The sequence below is a fragment of the Poecilia latipinna genome, unplaced genomic scaffold, assembly GCF_001443285.1.
Source record: "Poecilia latipinna isolate Pla-1442-1.1 unplaced genomic scaffold, P_latipinna-1.0 Scaffold2982, whole genome shotgun sequence".
Taxonomy (NCBI): domain Eukaryota; kingdom Metazoa; phylum Chordata; class Actinopteri; order Cyprinodontiformes; family Poeciliidae; genus Poecilia; species Poecilia latipinna.
This window is the reverse complement of record NW_015115598.1, coordinates 29200-50643: the sequence shown is the minus strand read 5'-3', so window position 1 is coordinate 50643 and position 21444 is coordinate 29200. Positions and strand designations below refer to the sequence as shown.

General features: G+C 38.6%; 3 protein-coding genes across 3 annotated transcripts in view; 2 read left to right on the top strand and 1 right to left on the bottom strand.

The window, feature by feature from the left end:
* Window positions 1-2812, top strand: part of LOC106939785 (5-hydroxyisourate hydrolase-like) — a 7894-nt gene extending 5082 nt beyond the window's left edge. Inside the window, exon 4 of the mRNA XM_015022328.1 lies at window positions 2226-2812. Within this exon, the coding sequence (XP_014877814.1) occupies window positions 2226-2315 (90 nt within the window). The 3' untranslated portion in view covers window positions 2316-2812. The remainder of the gene's footprint in view (window positions 1-2225) is intronic.
* Window positions 2813-4946: 2134 nt separating this feature from the next.
* LOC106939784 (fibulin-7-like) lies at window positions 4947-16707 on the top strand. Its single transcript, XM_015022327.1, has 8 exons — window positions 4947-6059; window positions 8489-8639; window positions 9380-9550; window positions 9656-9886; window positions 10119-10256; window positions 10458-10593; window positions 15104-15523; window positions 16047-16707. Exons 1-7 carry the CDS (start codon window positions 5964-5966, stop codon window positions 15462-15464), a joined length of 1284 nt encoding a protein of 427 aa, XP_014877813.1. The 5' UTR covers window positions 4947-5963; the 3' UTR covers window positions 15465-15523; window positions 16047-16707.
* Window positions 16708-20516: 3809 nt separating this feature from the next.
* LOC106939787 (Golgi apparatus protein 1-like) overlaps window positions 20517-21444 on the bottom strand; it is a 29784-nt gene continuing 28856 nt past the window's right edge. The window contains exon 26 of the mRNA XM_015022329.1: window positions 20517-21379. Coding sequence (XP_014877815.1) covers window positions 21367-21379 — 13 coding nt within the window. The 3' untranslated portion in view covers window positions 20517-21366. The remainder of the gene's footprint in view (window positions 21380-21444) is intronic.

Genomic DNA, 21444 nt, shown 5'->3' with positions numbered 1-21444 from the left:
AAGAGAGACACAGATATACATATATTTCTTTTATGTATATATATATATATATATATATATATATATATATATATATATATATATATATATATATATTAAAGTTTACAATGATAAAGAAAAAGCTGTTAAAAAACTGTGAAAATAGAATTTGGTCTTGTCTGTAAAATTGCTTTAAACAAACAAAAAAACTACTCATTTCAATCTAGATTTTAAAAAAAAAGAAAGAGCAGATCTTTTGATTTCAGGAAGTTGATTCCAGACCAGAGGAGTATTGAAACTAAATGTTGCATCCTGTTGCTTTGTTCTGAGCCTGGCAGCATTGATGGCTTATTAACTCAATGCTGAGGGTTTTAGGGTTTACTCTAAAATTTATATAGGCCCAATACCTATCCCTTCACAAACAGGAAGACCATGTTCTGGAGCTGGTCAGCAGTCTGGTAGCAGCATTTTGGATGAGCTACTGTGGCATAAATTTTGTATTTTTATATTTAATGGGAAAATAAGTATTGAACTCCCTGTGTGCGGTTCTGTCTGTAGAATGAATTGCCTCAACCAAGACAATGACACTCTGACCTTTCAACATGTGATAGATAACTTCATCAAGGGGACATGGTAAGGTCAGAGTATGCTGGGAGGAAATTACTCATGGAGCTGTTTAACCTCTGTTGGTTGTGAAACCAGATAGGATTGATATTTAATAAAAGAGGTTCTGAGTTTTCAGTGTTTTATATTGATGAGCACTGAGGATTCTGTGACTTTGTGAGTGTGCTTAGAAAAATGTTAAAAAAATGTTTAAATCTTGAACTATTCAGAGACTGGGGATATGACCAACTCCTTGCTGCCAAAAGCCAAGGACTCAGAAGAACTATCACAACCGTCTCGGTTGAAAAAACTGTTGCCTAAAGCTTTTTGTTTTTTAACAGAGACCAAAACAATAATAAAAAATTAAGCCTGAGTGGTGTTTTCCTTCCTTCCTTCCTTTCTTTCTTTTTTCTTTCTTTCTGTCTTTTGGCATAGGGCCTGAGAAAATTTGCCCAATTGATTTGAAGAATTAGTAATTCAGGAATTAGTAATCTAGTAGTAATTCAGGAGTAAAACAGACGACATTTCTCTAAAGATGGGCAGCATAACAAGGCAGCCTGTTTGGGATGTTTAAGACAAAATCAATTTGCCAAAGATTTATAATAAAACAATTTCAAAAACGGAGCTGCATTAAAGACTCTAACAGCACTGGAGAGCACGGTAACCAGAGTGAAGCCATGTTAAGCTTGTCCAGTCTTCTGGATGTGTGTGTGTCTAAGTGTGTTCAGGAGCGACAGGCAGTCAACAGTCATAAAACAGGCCTGGGCAGTATTGTTGTTTTTGCTCTTGATGTCACAAACATGATTGTTTAGCCACTTTTAAACCTCTGATTATAGTTGTGTTGTGAGTGAAGCTAAAGTTCTGTTTTTGCCTCCCATGTTCAGCTTGTCTTAAGACTTTAATTGAACTTCTACCTCAGTATTTTTCTTCATTGTAACTTTTATTACTACCACACAAAACATTGATCTGTACTAAGCTGAGGTGGATAGAGTACCCAAAAATATCTGAAGTAAGAGTAGCAATACTCCAACATATTCTTACTCAAGTAAAAGCAAAAAGTAGTCAACCAGGTAATTACTAATATAGAGTAAAAAGGTATTTGGAAAGGTGACTCAAGCACTCAGTAATGGATGAAAACATCAATCATTTGATATTTAAAAATGACATCATCAAACGGATAAACCTACTGTTTGCACAAAGCTCCTCTTTGGAGATGGCGTTCAGCTTCAGCCTCACAGAGCAGCCCTCCTCCACGCTTTGCACACTCAGCTCCTTCAGACTAGCAGCAGCAGCACTTAGCAAACACCTGGTGCAACTGTGAATCTGCTTAGCTCGGTTTGTAGACAGCATAATAGAGCAACATTGTTGTGATGACGTTCCAAAGGCAGTCATCAATGATGACTATAATGGAAGCTTCTTAAAGAGACAGAGCATCTTTACATTAACTGAAGGTAGTAGCATAGTTACATGACTGTGCTATGAAATAGCACAATGTGACTGGAAAATACATAATACCCTTTAAGAACTAGGTCAATATGAGAAGGTTTGTTTGTACAGAGCTGACTAAGTGGTCTTATAATTCATCGATTCTTCCTCTACTTTTGTTGTTTCTGTTTTGTTTGTTTTTTTGTTTTTTTTTTCAGACTGTGTTCACCATCCAGAACCCAGCACAGAAGTTTAATCTCCCTCTGCTGATGAGCCCCTTCTCCTACAGCACCCACAGAGGGAACTGAAGCTCTAACAATGGCAGACAGCTTTCTCTGCTGTCAAATTTGTATTTTAGCGATATCGTGTCTTGCTACATTCAGGTTTTTCTGTCCCCCGAAAACCCCGCCTCTTTGTTGTTGTCGTTTTGTTTGGCAAATCCGGATGTACGCACAAAATACAGTGTGCACAGTTATGAATCAACCGTGTAACAGATTATGCTTCAGCTTTGTTTACTAAAAGAGAAGAGCTACAGGATCTGAGATCATTTGCATTGGAGAATTTAAAATCCTCAAAGGGCTTGAGGAACCTTCTGCAACCTGTTTCCTAGAAAACGACAGAAATGAGGTACAGCTGAGACAGAAAATCAAGTCAGTTTAAGGCTTGCAGCATGTAGAACCCAGGTGTTGCTCCAACATGCATGGAGGCAATGTTTTCTTTTCTTTCTATTTTATTTCCTCCCTGTATGGTAATTATATGCTGATCTTATAATAGATACAAGCATAGTTACATAGCTGGAATTGACTTTTTGAATAAATTCTTTCTTTCGTTTTTTTTTTTTTTTTTATTAGGAAATTATCAGTTTTGGTAGTTTTTGTTTGGCAAATATCCAAGTGCTTATCTCCAGCAGAGACAAACAACCACGCACACACACATTCAATTTGGAGAGGCCAATCAACACAGTTCTGACACACATGAAACACAAGTGAGGTATGGCAGGCAGAGGGCTTTGAGTTATAACACAGACACTCAGGCGTCAAAAGGACTGAGAGCCACCTCATGTGTCCAGAAGCAGACCTACAGACACTGCCCTCTAGTGGAGAGCAGCAGCTTCTGAGCTTCACCGATCCCTCTGGTGGAGACCTAAGGTAAGGTAGAGAAACACCAACCACACAGACAACCTCGCAGACTCCACTCACTGCCTTGCCTTCCCATACTGCCCATACTGTGGCAGTATGGGAACTATGGCAGTATGGGAACATATATTAACTGACACTTTTGATTACTATTATAATTATATTATTGATTTTGTGTTTGCAGCTCATCCAATTTTCTTAAGTTGAGAATATTTTTGTATATAACTTAGTTATTTGTTTGGGCTGGCATTTGTTCTGATTCCTAATTTTAAGCAGTTTTTTGATATATTTTGTTGAATTATTACATTGGGACATGCCTATTCTATTTTCCTCTATTTGGTTTGGTGGTTTGTAACTCCTCTAGTTGTGTTATTTCCTTTCCAGTTGCACAGGGCTGTTGGTGGTGCTGGTGGTTTCATGGAGGTGGCGTCCTCTTCTGATTGCTGAGCTTCCTGAGTTTTGCATTGTTTCACCAAGTGTCTGCATATCTTAGGGCTGTTATTTTGTTTTACTATGTTTGCTCTTCTGCTATGGTAACCTCAGCTCCCGATTAGATTTATTTCCCTCACTCTTTTTTAGTAGGAATGTTTTTAGGTATATTTTTAAATATGATAAATTATTCATAAACTTTAAATTCCATGTCAGATGTCATACATATATAACTTGAGTACCTTAAAGGGGTAACATCCTCTGGGTGAAATTTCTAGGATGCTGTCAGTGAGCTGCTTCTTTTTGGGGCATGTTGAATATTATTCATGAGCCTAACCTTGTGACTCTACACTACAAAGGCAACAACAACACAATGCAAGCGATTGTCCACTGTCACTACATGCTCATTCAGGAAGAGGGAATCCTGCAATCTGCTGGGTTTCCTCAGGGAGAATAGAAACCCAGCTTTATTTAAAGGGCCGGTATCAGGTAAAATTGACTTTTTTGAAGTTTACATCATGTCATAATGTTATTCCCTCATTATAAACATACCTGGAATGTTGTCTTGACTCTTTTATGCATGTTTGAGAAATCCTTTCATCTCCACGGCAACCATTCAGCTGTGCAAAAGGCCTAGATAGACCTAGCCCTGCCTCCAAGGCGCAGCTCCTCCTCAAAGTTGCAGCTTCTAGGTTTCCAGGTTTCCGCCTCACAGAGCAGACCTTCCCCACTATCCACCCATTCAGCTCCTTCAGACTAGCCAGCAGCAATTAGCAAACACCTTGTAGAACTGTTAATCAGTTTCAGGAAGAATAGGAGTTTTTAAAAAGACACAGGTCCAATTTCAAAGCATTAAATCACGTAGTAAAGTTTCTTTTAAGTCATATTTTATATATATTGTATTTTTATAACAACTGAAGTTCTCATAGTTAGTTGATTTTACTATTAAGTTGAATTTGTGTGTATAACATTTTTGTTGTTATTTATAAGTACTTTGAGTCAATATTTGATAAGAATTGGCACTATATAAATAAACTGCATTTAATCTTTGATGTTTTTAAGCTGGGCTGCACAGTGGCGCAGTTGGTAGAGCTGTTGCCTTGCAGCAAGAATGCTCTGGGTTTGATTCAGGCCTGGGGTCTTTTTGCATGGAGTTTGCATGTTGGGTTCTCTCTGGGTACTCCAGCTTCCTCCCACAGTTCAAAAACATGACTGTCAGGTTAATTGGTTTCTCTAAATTGTCCCTATTTAGAGAATAGGGACAATTCATGTGCATGGTTGTTTGTCCTGTCTGTCTCTGTGTTGCCCTGCGACAGACTGGCGACCTGTCCAGAGTGTACCCTGCCTCTCGCCCGGAACGTTAGCTGAAGATAGGCACCAGCAACCCTCCAATAAGGGACAAGTGCAGAGGTGTACAGAAAATGGATGGATGTTTTAATCTACTTGTTAACATCCATCCATTAATGTCACATTCAGGAGCTGAGAAGCGTTTTCCTGCCTTCCGGTCTTTGTTTGGAAGGTATGATGAGGGTTTCAGTCTTTACCATCCCTGTGTGTGTTCCTAACAGCCACACTCCTTTAACTGTGTGTACTGCACTGCTTCAGCATCTGCCTCTTTAGCTAGCCTGCATCCTGCATTCTGTGTGATGTGGTAGATTCTGACCTCTTGCTTTGGTGCTCTGGCTGAAGAGAGCACTGAAAAGTAAATCTACTTTTCTCTACTATCTAACTTTCTCTAGCCATTTCCAGGATTTCTCAGTAGCAGCGCTTTTTGTTTTTGTAAAAGATCTGTTAATCTATTTTTTATGACTTTGGCCCAAAACTCCAATTTGGGGTGAGGGTGTTGGGTGGAGTGTTGACTGAAGGGTAGTAACCTCTGCCTGAGCCTTCAGTCTCTACTCTGTTATTAGGAGCCCATTATATACTCGACTGCTGGGCAGCGGGTTCAGGATTTGAAAATTAAAGTGAAGTTTTATAGCTGCAGTGATTAGAGTACAAGAGCAGGAAAATGAAACTTAAATAGTCAGCTTTGTAACTGCTTTGTTTGGCTAGTGATGATTAAAAGGCACCACAAGCAGTTGACTTTTCCTTCTAATTTAGGCTAATTTAGGCTAAGACTAATTGAGGGGACAATGATGAATCTAAAAAAGCAGCCAAGCGTGTTCCAGATGTGGTCGCCTCAGTCCTCTTCATTCTCCTCCCAGCTAGGAAGTTTTGGACAGCGAGGTGGTTAGAGGCGGAGGAGGCGGAGGAGGGGCTGTCAGTCCAGGGAGGAGAAATTTGGCATCATCACTAGAACAAAGTTTGGCAGTTTGGGAGAAACTCTGCAGGAGCCGGACGCACAGAGCTGATCTGCAGATCCCTGAGTTCATCAAGATCTGGATCCAGTTTATGAGTGTGATGATGGAGTTTGTGTTGAATATGAAGGTCGTTCAGGTCATGGTTCTAATGATGAGTCTTCATCACTTCGGGCTGGTTTCTGCTCAGGTGAGTAAAGAAGACTTCCAAACAGGCGACTACTTCTTTGATTTCTCATTTAACCTCTTCAGAGTTCTTTCTTCAACTGCCATGTTGGATGCTGATAATTCTTTTTGGAAGAATTGTTTCATTGTTTCTTAGACGTAGATCTAAGTCAAACTGATTTGAATTGAAGCCAAACTGACTGATGACAGGTTACTGGAAGTTGCTGGTTTGAGTGCAGTTCTGTTCACATTTGAATGAGCAAAACACTGAGTGTGAAGTACTCACACTAGAAAAATTCTAAATAACTTAGTCGATTTACCAATAATCTACTGTGAGATCAGACATGAGTAAAGTGTGTTCAAATGAACAACTGTTGCATTTCCATTGTAAAAAGTACGTCTTCAAGCAGCAGGGGGTCATCTGCGTTTAGAGCAGCCCGCCATACACAGCTCAGCTCCTCTCTGCTTCATCTTCACTCCCACAACCAGCAGAGAAGAATCCCAGCAGACGTCAGACCCAGAGGTTCATGGCTGCAGGGTTTCAGTGTTTCACCTGCCAGGATGATGTCTGCTACTATTTACACCCAGATGTTACTGTAGCTATGAAAACCTCACCTTTATGTAACAACCTCCTACCTGCATCATGTTGGAGATAAAGAGCCAGCAGTGTGAGATAGCCCTTTGTCTGCAAAAAGAATAACACACACATTTCTAGAACTAGAGTTCTGATCCTGGGTACAATTTTACCTTTGAGAAATATGTTTTCTGAATATTGATACACTCGATGCACATGTTTTTCATCTGCTTTGGTTTTGAACACTAAATCTACTTAAGTAAAACAAGTCAGTTCTCTAACAAATATCTCTATCTATAAAACCTATAGTCTGTTTCATAAACCCAATGTGGTCAAAAGCTACTTGACAATATTTTCGAAAAATTCCTAAAGGCTCTCTCCATAATTTTTTTCAAATAGTTTGAGGCTTTACTTCCTGTTACAAGTTCAGTCGAACTCATTTCTGCTTTTTGCATCAGAATATGACTAAAGCTATTGTTGATGGAAGACCAGGTTTAATCTTCACTCTTATGCAATGATTATTTCATTTAAATCCAATTTTTAAATATTACGTGAAATATTTTATTCAATATATTATGTGATTTCTGACAATATTTATCTTGACATGAATTTATGATCATGAGAATAAGTTAATTTATCTCCCCCTCTCATTGGACTCTCTGGTGTTTAATTTCCTTCATGATGCTCCAAACATTTTCATATACACACATTTATGGAAGGCAACGAAGGCAAAGCAAATCACACACTTTATAGGCATGAAGCTACACTTCTGGAAGTTATGTAGATTGAAATCTATCATTATCCTAGCAAAATAATTTTTACAGCACTTTTTAATCATACTCACTACTGAAGAGCTACATTCATCCAAATATATTGACATACTATAAAAAGTGTATTTGGGCTGTAGTTCATGTTATGGACTTATTTACATTAATCTCACTTAATTCTTTTGGGTTGATAGCTTACATTTTTTGTGTTGAATTAACTTAAATGTCACATATTTTTAACCTAAAGGAACTTTTACTTTGACTTTACTTGAAACAATTAAGTTCAATGTTGTGTTCGTATCCTGACATCTGACGTCATGACACAAGCTTCACCAGAGACAGGTCCTATACCAATCAGGGTGTTGTGTTGGTGCAGGGGTAGAACACAACTCATTATTAGTTTACTTCTTTATTTGAAATAAACTAAATGATTTCAGTAAGACCGATTTAAATTTGCCGAGTTAAACCAATTTAATAGATTAAGTTGGATAAACTTAATTGGATTACTTGTTACCGAAGAAATTCAATTAAGTTGGTTCAATTATTTTCTTTTCTCAGTGCACATTCATACCACTGATTGGTAGGGAACATGGAATCAGGTTGTGTGTGTGTGTGCGTGCGTGCGTGCGTGCGTGCGTGCGTGCGTGCGTGCATGCGTGCGTGTGCGTGTGTGTATGTGTGCGTGTGTGTGTGAGGAAATTTTGTTTGGAGGACAGATACTGAGCCACAGTCACTCCACAGTAATATTCACCTTTCCATCAGTGGTTTGCCTTCACATATTTGCAGATGAGCCAGGGCTAATAATCCACACAGTCACACACACTAACTTTTACATCCATTCACTAAGAACAGCCTACATGCTGGTTGGCTATTAGAACCAGATGTTTGTTTCTCCAAAGTGTTCAAATGAGTCTTCATTCAATCTGAGATAAAACTGTGTACAGAGAACTTCAAAGAATTTCTAAAGTGGTGACACTTTAGAATTTTTTTATATTTTATTAACATTTCTGGATGTGCATACATGCTGGCTGATAAGGGCTTTTACAGATTCCCTGTAGCTTTCTTACTTCTGAGTAGAGTTTGTCCTCTGAAGTGTCTTTATCCTGTCCACAGGAGTGTCCATCCACCCATGATCTACTGAACTCCCTGCGGCAGGTTGAGAAGATGTTAGCGCTACATGAGACATCGTACCAGCAAGGCCTGCGTTCCCTCAGGAAGAAGATAAATGCCCTACACAACAGCACCATGGCCTTCTTTAAAATGGGTAAAAATGCAGGAAGAAGCTACAGGAGACGTGGTCTCTCTTATCATCTGTTCACCAGACATTCAAAAGACGTAAACAATGACAAAAAAACCAAACAATTTCCTCCAACAGTTTGTACCAACATCCAAAAGAGCTGAGGTGATTCCAGTCACTTAGAAATCCCAGTCTGAAAAATGATTCAATAAATTTTTTTTTGAATATTTACCTTTTTTCAATAAATAACCTGACACTACCAAAATATATAATATATAAAACACAAACTATGATTACATCAACAACTTGTTAATGATGTCATTTTAAAATATTTTGCTTTCATATAATTAAATTTCTTGCTTTGAATTAATTTAGCTTGTATATTATCTGCAGTTTTTACCCTGGTCTAAATTGAGTATTTGATCTCTGTTTTTTACTTTCTTCTTCATTTTGACCATGGCCCTCTGGTTATTTTGGTAAATCCAGTCTCTCTTGTTTAAATAAGCCGGTAAATCCTGTTAGCTTAGGGGTCCAAATATGCGTTTTTTGTCTGTTCGCAAGCTACATCTGAGCCAAAATGCAGTAAAATTGTCTCTTTTTTATGAATAAAAGTCCATGTAAATACCAGACTGATGCTGCAACGCAGTGATTTAAAATTTCCATATAAATCTAAATGACCAATGCGGTGCAGAAGCTAAACAGAACATTCAGAAGGTTGTGAAGCTTTGTGAACCAATGTCAGTGAAACCCTCCTGGTTTGTTTCCAGCGTCCTGCCCTAAGCCTGACCCCCTGGCTAACGGACGCCGACTGGGCAGAGTGTTTGCTATGGGACACGAGGTCCACTTCCTCTGTAAGCCCGGCTATGAGTTGATAGGCCCACGAACCCGAGTGTGTCTAGAGTCTCTGAAGTGGAGTGGACAACAACCCATGTGCAGAAGTGAGTCACACACATAAATAAAATAAAATAAAATAAAATAAAATAACGATGGAGGATGGAGGATCGGTACTTTGTCATTTCTTTGTTCTCATGGTGTCTCTTTAGGTCTTAACAGCACCGCCAACTCCTTGGCTTCCTTCTCTTCAGCTGCGTCCTCCTTCGCTGCCTTATCTGCCTCCTCCACAACAACCTCATCTTCTTTGGCTTCATCCCCAACACCCTCCTCGCCCTCCTCCTCTGTCCGGCCTTCTAACTGCACACATTTCCTGGGCTCGACCCACTGTACGTGTGATGTTGGTTTCACTATATCAGGCCGGGACAATAACATCTGCACAGGTACGGCTGCTCCTCAGAAAGAGTTTCCTTCTTAAAAAAAAAAGACAATTTTCACAATTTTCAATATCAATCAGTCTGTGGAATCCACAACAGGCTTTTGTGTGTGTGTGTGTGTGTGTGTGTGTGTGTGTGTGTGTGTGTGTGTGTGTGTGTGTGTGTGTGTGTGTGTGTGTGTGTGTGTGTGTGTGCGTGTCCATGCGTGTGTGCGTGCGTGCGTGTGTGTGTGTTTCAGATATTGACGAGTGTCATCTTTTCCCCCTCGCGCAACCTGGCCGTCTCTGCATCCATCAGTGTGTGAACACACCTGGAAGCTTCCACTGTGTTTGCCCGCCTGGCTACAGCTTGTCCAGAGACGGTCGCAGCTGCACAGGTCAGCAGCTGAATCACAATAGCTGACTGCCAGCATCAGTATTCAGTTGTTCAGCTCTACAGGGTTCCTGGTAACAAGCTGCTTGTTTGATTCTGGCATGTCAGACGGATCTAAATTGAAGGAGAGAAACTCTGAAGGAACTGCGAACTGGAACCGATGTTTTTATCCATGCTTGTCTCACTTCTCGCATTTCCCTTTTAGATATTGACGAGTGTGAAAACCTTTCACACAACTGCACGGCAGACCGGCTGTGTGTGAACACATTTGGAGGTTTTAAGTGCGTGACAGTGAAGTGTCCCAAGACAAAAAACGCCACATACATCAAGACGTCTCCCATGTAAGGACAAACATCACCTACATTCACCTACTCTACCTGAAACTCCCAAGACTGCTTAGTTCATGTTATTTGCAGCCAGGAGGAGAGGAACCAATAAGCTTTTGAGCTCAAGTAATATTCAAGAGTCATCAAAAGTTGCTCTCAAGAAAGAACAGAATTACTTATGTATTTTTACCTGACTACATAAAAAATTATTCTGAAAAAAATACTCAGGTAATATTCAATAAAGAGTAAGAAAATGTTTGGTAAAAAGGCGCACATCAAGTGTTTTACTATGATATTTTATTTTATTTGTACAAATTTATGTAATCAGGTTGACAAAAATATGAAAGTTATGGACAAATTCTAGTACTTTTAAAGAATAAAATAAAGAAATTATCCATAATTTCAACATACCAAATTCAGGCAGAAGAAATATAGATTTCCAAATACAAGAAAACTGATACTTACAAAAGGTAATGTACATAAACAGATCTGGAAAAAATGAAGAGACCACTGCACTGAACACCATTAAAAACCTCCTGGTTGTTCCACCAAATATTGATTTCTGAACTCTTCCTGAGTTAAAACATTAGTTCATGTTTTAGTTTTAAATGAACATGAACTTGTTTTCTTTGCATTATTTGAGGTCTGAAAGTGCTGCATCTCTTTTATTATTTTGATAATTTTTCATTTTCTGCAGATAAATATTACATTTGTGCTTGGAATTTCGGAAACATGTTCTCATTAGTCCATAGAATAAAACAACAATGTTTTTTTTTTACTCAAACATATAAAAAGTGAAATCAGAGAAACTGATTATTTTAAGAGGTTTCTTAATTTTTTCCAGAGCTTTATATGTTAAAACAATGGGTAACACTTTATTTGAAGAGGGGTGAATAAGACTGTCATGACACTTTCATTAACATGACATAACACATGTCATGAACATGAATAAGCCTTCATGAATATTTATGACTGTTGTCATAAAGCGTCATTCGGTAAATTATGACACTTTTAATACAAAGCTGGCATTATTCAAAATGTCTTTGTTATGACAACTTGACATTAACCAAGAAATCATTACTGATATAAATTTGTTATAAAAGTATTACTGATTGCACTTTAAAAATTAGGTAACTTTATGTTATTAAAGGTTACGTTTAAACAGTAATGATACGATGGTTCTCCACTTCCCTTCCAGTTTTAAATAAAGCGTCGGACCATTCTTAACCCAATGTTAGTGGTTTCTGTAATCTCCTGCCTGATGCATGCCAATGATCTGACACTTCATGAACAGATTGATGTCTTTCAACATTGCTGACAAAGAAGCTACTCATTGCATCAGCTGATGTTAACAGATTTGCTGCTGCAGTAGTTATCCTCACTAAAGACTCGTGTCTATTTACTAGTTAAATCCAGGTGGTCACCTTTATTTGTCCAGGAAGTTTATTTTTGGAGGTTTTGTTTGACCTCCAAATGTGGCTGGCTCAGCAGATAGGATGAAGCTGTCCTAGAAATGTTTCATGTCTGTGCGTTTTTGACTAAAACACACTTGGTTTTTATTCAGTGAAGTAACTAGGACTGAGTAGAGTAACCAGAAACTCATTTAGAAATAATGTTAGCTCAAAATATTACTCACTTAGAAGTGAAATGTCTGTTGCACTAAAACTACTTCTACTTCTTAGTTCGGTTTATTAATCACTGTTTCAAAATGCAGTGTAGGCAGAGTAATCAGTAGAGACAATGTGTGAGTGGATCTGTGTAGATTAGGGTGATGGTAATGAGACCCTACATCCTCAAACTGCTTGAGATCATCATAATTTGCCGCAACGCCAGTGGGAAAACCAACAAGATGGCAATTGTAATATTTTATATTATTTTATTATTTTTTTTGAGATGCCTCAAAAACAATAATTCAACAAAAATAATTGTTGAATTGAAGACATTTTTTTCATTTAAATCTGCTTGAGATCTGAATATTTTGGGCTTTAACTGTAAATTAACTTCAACACAAAATTCTCTCAGTATTTTTTGAGGCAAGTACTGTAAATGTTATAAATGTTGATTTGTCTAAAGCCAATGTTTGCACGGTTTCACAACTTTCATACATTCTGCAAATGATTCAACAAAGTTGACTCCTACTGGCTTACATTAAATCTTCATCTGTTAACACATTTTCCAAACCCTGCCTGCAGGAGTCAGCTGTGCTCAGGAATCTGATGGACAGTAAATCCTGTCAACCATCATAAATAAAACAATGCTTGGCTTCTAATGAGAAGCTAACAAACTAATTGTCTTGAGATAAACAAGAAATAAATAACTTGGCAAGCACAACGACACAGCCATCAGCAGGAAAGGAATGAAAATGAGGGATTAGAAAGAGACAAAGAGAACCACAAGTCTCTTACCTCTGGGAACTGTCACTTTGAAAACAATGAGCTCAACCTGCATGTCAACCACTTCCCCTCTGCACCCAGCACTTAGCCGCTCTGCAAGCCATTCTGGGCGGAGACTGAGGTTTGGCCAAACATGAGCTGGAGACTCAGGCTCCAGCCAACCTGATTGGTCAAAGGCATCAAACTATCTTTGACACCGGAGATGTTTACTACTTTCAAAGTTTCAATTTATTCCTACTGCTAAATCATGACTGTGGTAAGAACAGTGTTATGGTGCAACCACCAGAGACAGCTTCTGAAAACAACAGGTCAGTGGGGGATTTTTCAGGACAAACACATAAAAGTGCATCATAATCGAGCTGCACATGCATGACGAGGCAGCAAATACCTAAATACAACCTAGCTGTTAAAGCAAAGTCACATATTAAGGGACCTCACTTAAGTCTGTACTTATCTTCAACAGTAGCTGAAGCTGGATAAATGCAAATGCCGCATTCCAAGTAGACTTATTTATTAATTACTGTGGCCTAGTTTGGTCCTTTCTACAAAAAAAAGGTTTAAATAGCATTTCAATCTATTAGTAAAATAAATCATGACCTGCACAAAAGAAAAGTTTCTAACCGCCCATCGGTTAGAAACTGATGGGCGGAAGTTTTTTTCTTGTATTTGGACTGCTGAACTGATCATTGTTTTAGCAGGAACAACAAGTTCAGGTAAGTCTTTAGTTCAGGGAAAGTTTATTTCTCTCTGATATCACATAATCGATGCTTCAACATAACCTGCCACTGCTGTATCTGGGGACCTGGAGCACAGGGCATGTTTGTAAATCTTTTTGAAAGAAGAGCAAGTAAGAAGGGGAAGTAAGGAGTAGATTGATCAAACCCGCAGCCTGGTTTCTCTGCTGCTATTACTCTCCCTGAGAGGACAGGGGATCCATCGGGCTTTACCAGTGTGCCATTTCCTTTAAAGGGTCAGTACTATGAGCCACACAGTATCATTTTATAGCACAATCAAGTAACTTTATTACCTTCAGGTGTTATAAATGCAGCATGACTTAAAAGAAACATTTAATTGGGTCTCTATCTCTTTAAGGAAATCCTGCTCTTTCCAATACTCCACCTTCAGGAAGTCATCACAGCATGGCCCCTCTATTAACCCTTTAACAAGGTTTTTACCAGCATTGCACTGAGAAGTAGTTCCTATAATGAGCTCAGCTGATGCTTAGTTCCACCAGGTGTTTGCTAATTGCTGCTGGCTAGTCTGAAGGAGCTGAGTGGGGGGAAGCTTGGAAACTGCAGGTCCGAGGCGGAGCAGCAAAACACTCAGTTGCCCCTAGTGCTTTGCAAAGCTGAATGTGATTGCCATGGGAGATTAAAGGATTTTTCAATCATGCATGCAAGAATCAATGCAACACTCATATGTTTCCGATGAAGGAATAACATTATAACATGATGTAATGCTTAAAAAAGTAGATTATATATAACACTGTCCTTTTAATCATCCAGACTCCCAGATGTTCACAATTTGTTTGCCAGACAGCAGCCAACCAATAAAACAAACCAACAATGTCCACATAATATAAAGTCAATGTGGCCAACCAGTGAGCAATCAAAGTCTCCTCATATGGAAAGAATTTTTTATCATGCCACGCACGTCAAAGTGGTTCATATTGCCTTTGTAAGAACACAGCATCACAGCATTGCCCTAAAGGTTGGATCTGTCACTGGTGTGAGTGAGTCGCCTTTTGGAATATTCACACTTTGTTCTGCAGCGTGTCCACCCACTGTGCTAAAAATGCAATCTCAGTCTCATCTGATCAACGCATGGTCCTAGTTAAAATTCCACCAGACCAGAGTAAACCATACATTACATCTTTACATAACTAACTGCAAAACTGAAAAGGCTTCTTTCTGGCATACCTCTGTTTTAATCGTCCTCAGCCAGAAAACTTCACCATGAGACTTTTTTTGTTGTTGTTTACTAAACAACATGAGAATTTAAAACTAGATCTGCCTGCTGTCACACCCTTAAAATGTTGGGAAATGAAGGGCAAGGAAAGCCTTTGGGCTTGTTTGTTAAATGAATTTAACAAACATGCTTTAACTGAGAATGTGGTGTCTGTTTTTCTCCAGGCGCTGTGAGAGGAATCCATGTATGTTTGGGGACAAAGCCTGCACTCAAGCTCCAAACTCCATCTCCTTCCACTTTCTCGCTGTGGTGTCCAATATGTCTGCCCCTCGCGTCCTCTTCCGGGTGTCTGCAGCCCGTGTGCTGGGAGACACGCTGCGGTTTGGCCTGGCTGGTGGCCGTGGTCGCGGTCACTTCAGTGTTCAGCGCTCAGGTCGGCAGACCGGGACTCTTCTCCTTGTGACGTCTATTAACGGGCCGGCCACACTGGAGGCTGAGGTGGAGATGAGTGAGCTAGAGAACAACACCCTGCTAGGCCGCTACCTCACCAAGGTCACCCTGTTTGTGTCCCCGTACATGTTCTAACAGGGATGACAAGCAAGAGGAGTCCATGGACTAATAACCATTCAATGGATACCATAAGAGTTTACGGTAACACTTTATTTGAAGGGGGGTGAATAAGACTGACAAGACACTGTCATAAACATGACATAACACATGTCATGAACATGAATAAGCCTTTATGAATATTTATGACTGTTGTCATAAAGCGTCATTCGGTAAATTGTGACACTTTTAATACAAAGTTGACATTATTCAAAATGTCGTTGTTATGACAACTTGACATGAACCAAGAAATCATTACTGATATCAATTTGTTCTAAAAGTATTACTGATTGCACTTTAAAAATTAGGTAACTTTATGTTATTAAAGGTAAAATTTAAACAGTAATGATTTCTTGGTTAATATCAAGTTGTCATAACAAAGACTTTTTAAATAATGTCAACTTTGTATTAAAAGTGTCATAATTTACTGAATGACGCTTTATGACAACAGTCATAAATATTCATAAAGGCTAATTCATGCTCATGACAGGTGTTATGTCATGTTTATGAAAGTGTCATGACAGTCTTATTCATCCCCCCTTCAAATAAAGTGTTACCGAGTTTACTGAGACCTGAATTTTCAGAGACATCATCTTTTGTTCGTTTGTCAATGTAGTAGTTAGAAAACTTGTACCATTAGCTTCTCTGGTGACCTCTCAGCACTTTATTATTATTATTATCACTGAGACACCCAGTCCTCTGTTTGTTGACTCAGCATGACCACTTAGCTATGAACATGTGTAGTGTATAGTCGTTCATTCTACATATAGACTTACTGTGAACCTTTTCTACTGCTTTAAACATGCTCTCATTTAAGGAGGGACAACAATATTTGTTTCTTTCTTAACAGATTAATATTGCTATAGATGTTTCCAGGTAAATCCTGGTGAAGATGTTAGCATTGGAACAGTCTCAGTTGTTCTGAAGGATCTTCCTTGATTTAACACACCCTAATAAAATAAATGGATGATTAAATGGCTTAGTCATCCATCCATCCATTTTCTGTACACCCTCCTCCCTTACTAGGGTCGGGAGGGTTGCTGGTGCCTATCTCCAGCTGGCTTAATCATTCATTTAATAAAATAATTGGAATATTAAGCCAGCTTCTGCAAAATGTAATGAGATGGTGAGGAAGTAACTCAGCTTTACCATTTGGATCAGCTGTAGTGGTGCAGGAACATTGCTAAGACGAAGCCTTAAGAAGTGGTTTCAGAAACCATTAGGTCAAAAACATGCAACTTAATCGACTCACATATAAAACACCACAAGATGGTCATTTTATTAGGTCAACTAAGCTACAGTTAATGATTGACTTAAGGCTTATGAAGTTTTGAATTGGTTTCTCTTTAAAATAGTTCTGAAATCTAACAACATGAACAGAAATGGCTCTGAAACAGAATGCAAGTCTTGCTCTGTGTTTTTGTTTGAAGCTGACACAAAGGCTGCTGATCCCCCCACTGTATTCTGGCTCTGCCTGCAGCTCCTCAACAGACTAAAGAGGTTTTACATTTTATCACAGACAGCTAGGAAAAAAAGAAAGAAAAACTAAGTGTGCAGTAAAAACAATCCATATTTAAAATTACAAATACTGCCTGATAATATGGGCTAACAGTCAGGAAAACCCTTTAAGCATTTATAAATGTGCATGTTCTTGTAAAGTGCTGACGTATTGAAGCTCTCTCTCTCTCTCTCTCTCTCTCTCTCTCTCACTATATATATATATATATATATATATATATATATATATATATATATATATATATATATATATATGTGTGTGTGTGTGTGTGTGTGTGTGTGTGTGTGTGTGTGTGTGTGTGTGTGTGTGTAATATCATCCTGGTCCAAAGTAAGACTCTGTTCCTACTAGTGTGGATTATTTTATCTTTAATTTTATGTGAATTTGTCAGTGGTTTATCTGTTCATTGGTCTGTAACTGATGTAGCATATAAAGGAAGAGATTAACCATGTTTCTGCTCCTTCCCTACTTATAGAGGTTTATCTCCAGACATGGCCACAGTTCCCAAGTTGAAATAAAAAGTGGACAAAAAAGAAAATAAAAAAAGACTATTTTAAGCTTCATCTTTTATGGCTCCTGCTCTCCAACACTCCATGGTGACTGCCAGTCACACATGCTGAATCTTACTTTAAACAAGAAGGTCGGCACATTTACACTTGTAATCAATTCACATGCGTGTAGCACTCACCATCGCCATGTATATGTTTTTTTCTTTGCACAAGCAGAGGCGGTCCTAGCCTGTTTGGTGCTCTGGGCGAAACCCCCCACCCACCTCCCCTAAAATATTTAAGGAGTTCATGGTGTTGCTGAATGTGTTCACTATCAAGTGAAAATTCCTCCAGTGAAGGATTTCATAATTAATGGATTGTCAATAAATCAAGATTTAAAAAAAAAGAAAAAAGAGTGAGGTTTGACCACTCTGCCCATCTAATGTTTCAGTGATGATGGCTGCTTTTACAAGAGCTGGAAATAAATAAATGCAGGTTTATTACAGCCGCATGCTGAAACTTTTACTGAAATTATGACCTAAAGCAGTGGTCTCCAACCCTGGTCCTCAAGGCCCACTGTCTTGCATGTTTTAAGCATTTCCCTGCTGCTGCACACCTAAAATCACCTATTAAATGAATAGGTGATTAACCGGCTTCTGCAGCATCTGCAGGAATGCAAATGAGGTAATGCAGTCATGTGCTGGAGTCCAGACTCATCAAAAACAAGCAGGACAGCAGTCCCTGAGGACCAGGGTTGGGGACCACTGACCTAAAGTATTTATGTTGTCTTTTTGTACGCACATGCGTACAAAAAGACAACATATTCTCATGTACCGTCAGTGTTTCTCAACTCCAGTCCTCACGGCCCCCTGCTCGGTATGTTTTAGATGTGCCTCTATTCCAGAACAGCTGATTCAAATGATTGCATGACCATCAAGTACTGCAGAAGCCTGTTAATCACCCAGAGACACAATTCAGGTGTGTGGCAGAAGGGAAATACCTAAAACATGCAGGGCAGGGGGCGGTGAGGACCAGGTTTGAGAAACACAGGTCTATCATCTCCAGGTTTTATTGCTTATCCTGTTCTGAGAAGCAGCTGCTGATCTTTTCAAAGGTGAAGAAAAGGGTTAGGAGATAACTTGTACGTTTGTGCTGTGAAAACTGGGATGTTTTGGTATGTTGGACATCCTCTCACATTTTAACTACGGAGCTACTGTCTGGTCTCAGACTAATCAAACTATACTCAAACCTTTAGCAAGTCTCTATAATCGGGCTTTAAAGGTTTTACATCAAAAGCCGATTAGATTCCATCTCTGTCACATAAATTTAGCATTTTGGATTTTACAAATTTTCTAAATTATAATGTATTAAAATTGATTTTTAAGTGTTTAAATGGACTTGCACCTACACCATTAAGCGATTGTATACAGAGACTACAGGGCAATAGCAGATCTACCAGAGCAGCTTTGGATGGAAATTGTAAGGTCCCCTTTTGAAGAGCCACTTTTGCTCAAAGTGCTCTGCCTGTGAGAGAATCTGCAGTTTGGAACTCACTTCCTGTTCATTTAAAGTCTGTAACCAGTTTTAGTATGTTCAAAAATCAAACAAAACTTTGGTTATGTCAAAAACAGAACTGTACCCATTTTTGATGTTTTACATTTTTCTGTTTGTATACATTATGTTGTGCTATTTTAAATGATTATCACTTCAATAGTAAAGCCGAACTAGGGACAAGTGCTGCGAATTAGCTGTTGCTATTGCACCATGATGCAAACATGGGACTGCTGTTTTATTGTTTGTCTATGTCGATGTGTGTCTGTCCCCATCAAATAAACTTTATAATAATAAGAATTTTACACTGGCAGCCAGGGGCCTCCACTCACCAGACAGAACACAGACATGAAAACACACAACTCAGATGGACACCAATCCTTACACACAGAACCTCGTGCAACAAACCAGATTGCACTCAGGTCAAACAACATCCACAGTGGATCTTACCGTTAGTCTGACAGCCAGCTCAGCCGGACAGCAGAACTATATCAGCTAAACATACACTTTCTGCCATTATCTGTTTGGGCAGTAGGATGAGAGTCAGAGACAGAAAAGGCTCAACAACCTGATAAACCTGAATGCTGGTTCTGTTCTGGGGATTACCTTCTGGAGATTACAGTGCAAAGGAAACAACAAAATACAATAAAAAAAAAAGAAAGAAAATGTGCCGTCATAAAACACAGTCATCATTTGGACACTACAGAGCCACTGTAACAGTCCTCTACAGGAGATCCTTCCTGCCAACAGCCATCAGAACATACAGCTCTGGAAAAAATTAAGACATCTGCAAAATGATAAATTACTCTGATTTTACTTTTAAAGGTTCATGTTTGAGTAAAATGAGCATTATTCTTTTATTCTAACAAATACTGACGAGATGTCTGAAATTCCAAGCAAACATTTTAATTTACAAAAAATGAGAAATGATAAAAATAACATAAAAGATGCAGTGCTTTCAGACCTCAGAAAACAAGTTCATATTCATCTAGAAACAATACTAATGAACTCAAGAGTTCAGAAATCAATATTTGGTGGAATAACCATGATGGGGTTTATCATCATCATCATGGGGTTCAGTGCAGTGCTCTTAATTTTTTCCAAAGCTGAATATATATACTTTTTTTTTGGTTTTAACAATTTAGTTTCCATTCTTAATTTCACTTATTTACTTACTAGTTTGGTGAGTTCAAGTATTTTTGTTCATCTTTTATCATTTGTAGAGAAATTGTCCATCTATCCTGTTTGTGTGCAGAGCTTTCTAGTTTGAGAACATCAGTGTGTGAATTCATCCGATTACCTCACCAGTCATGCTAAACATAACTACATTTTAAATAAACTAGGAACATTTTCTTTATTGCAATCAGTATAACAGATCCACATGGTGGTGTGAAATGCAGATATATACAGCAAATATTGCATCCTCTGTGCTTGACTGCAAAAATGGTTCTGAGAAAAGAACTGGACAACAGAATAGAAACCTTGCACACTTTATTATTAATAAGAAACTGTCCATAGTTTTCTGTACAGAGAAACAAAATGACACAAAAACTGAAAAACAAGAAGTTTCATGAATCCAAACAGAAAACATATATTCAATCACAAACTTAAAAAAAACAAACAAAAAGAAACTTTCCATCACCTCTCTGGATCATAAAACAGACGACCAAACCGCCTGCAGAGTTCGAAACTCCAGGCAACAATTAACACATGATGTGGACATGGTCCATCTCTGACCAACCCTGTCATTTGATGAGAAATGCAGGGACGTTTTAGGCACAACTTTGATTTAAAAAAACAAAAAGAAAAAAAAGAAAAAGGCTGAAAAAAGGCAGTTGAGAAGAAAGTTTGGAGTTGCAGGCAGCGAGGGCAGCACTCACCACAGAACGCTTTAAGAATCGGCTAGATGAAAAATGTAGCAGTACAAGTCAACTGCACGACATGCACAGCGTACGACACATATACAGTCATCTAGGTGTTCTGCTCTCTCTCTCACACACACACACACACACGTGCACGCATCTTATCCAGCAGGCTTTGCTATTTTGTCCCCCAAACTGCAGAACTCCACTAGCCGAGCTTTCAGCAGTTGAGGCCTCAAACTCCAGCAGCAGACTCAGAGTTAAAAACTTTCATGGATGCTTTTACTGATGGACAAAAAAAAGCTAATTATCTTAAGCTTTATATCTTTAAATTTCTGATGTATAAAATGTTAAATGAAAATGTAATTTCATCAAGAATTTCATCAAGCCCCCTCATCAGTCAAGCTGCTGGATGAAGATGATGCCTGGAGGAACTCAGATCTGTCTCTCTCCTTTCTCCCTTCAAAAAGCCTCGCTGAAAAAGGAAAAACAAAAAAAGGCAACCGTAAAGAACATTCAAATCAAAGAAAAAAAAAAACA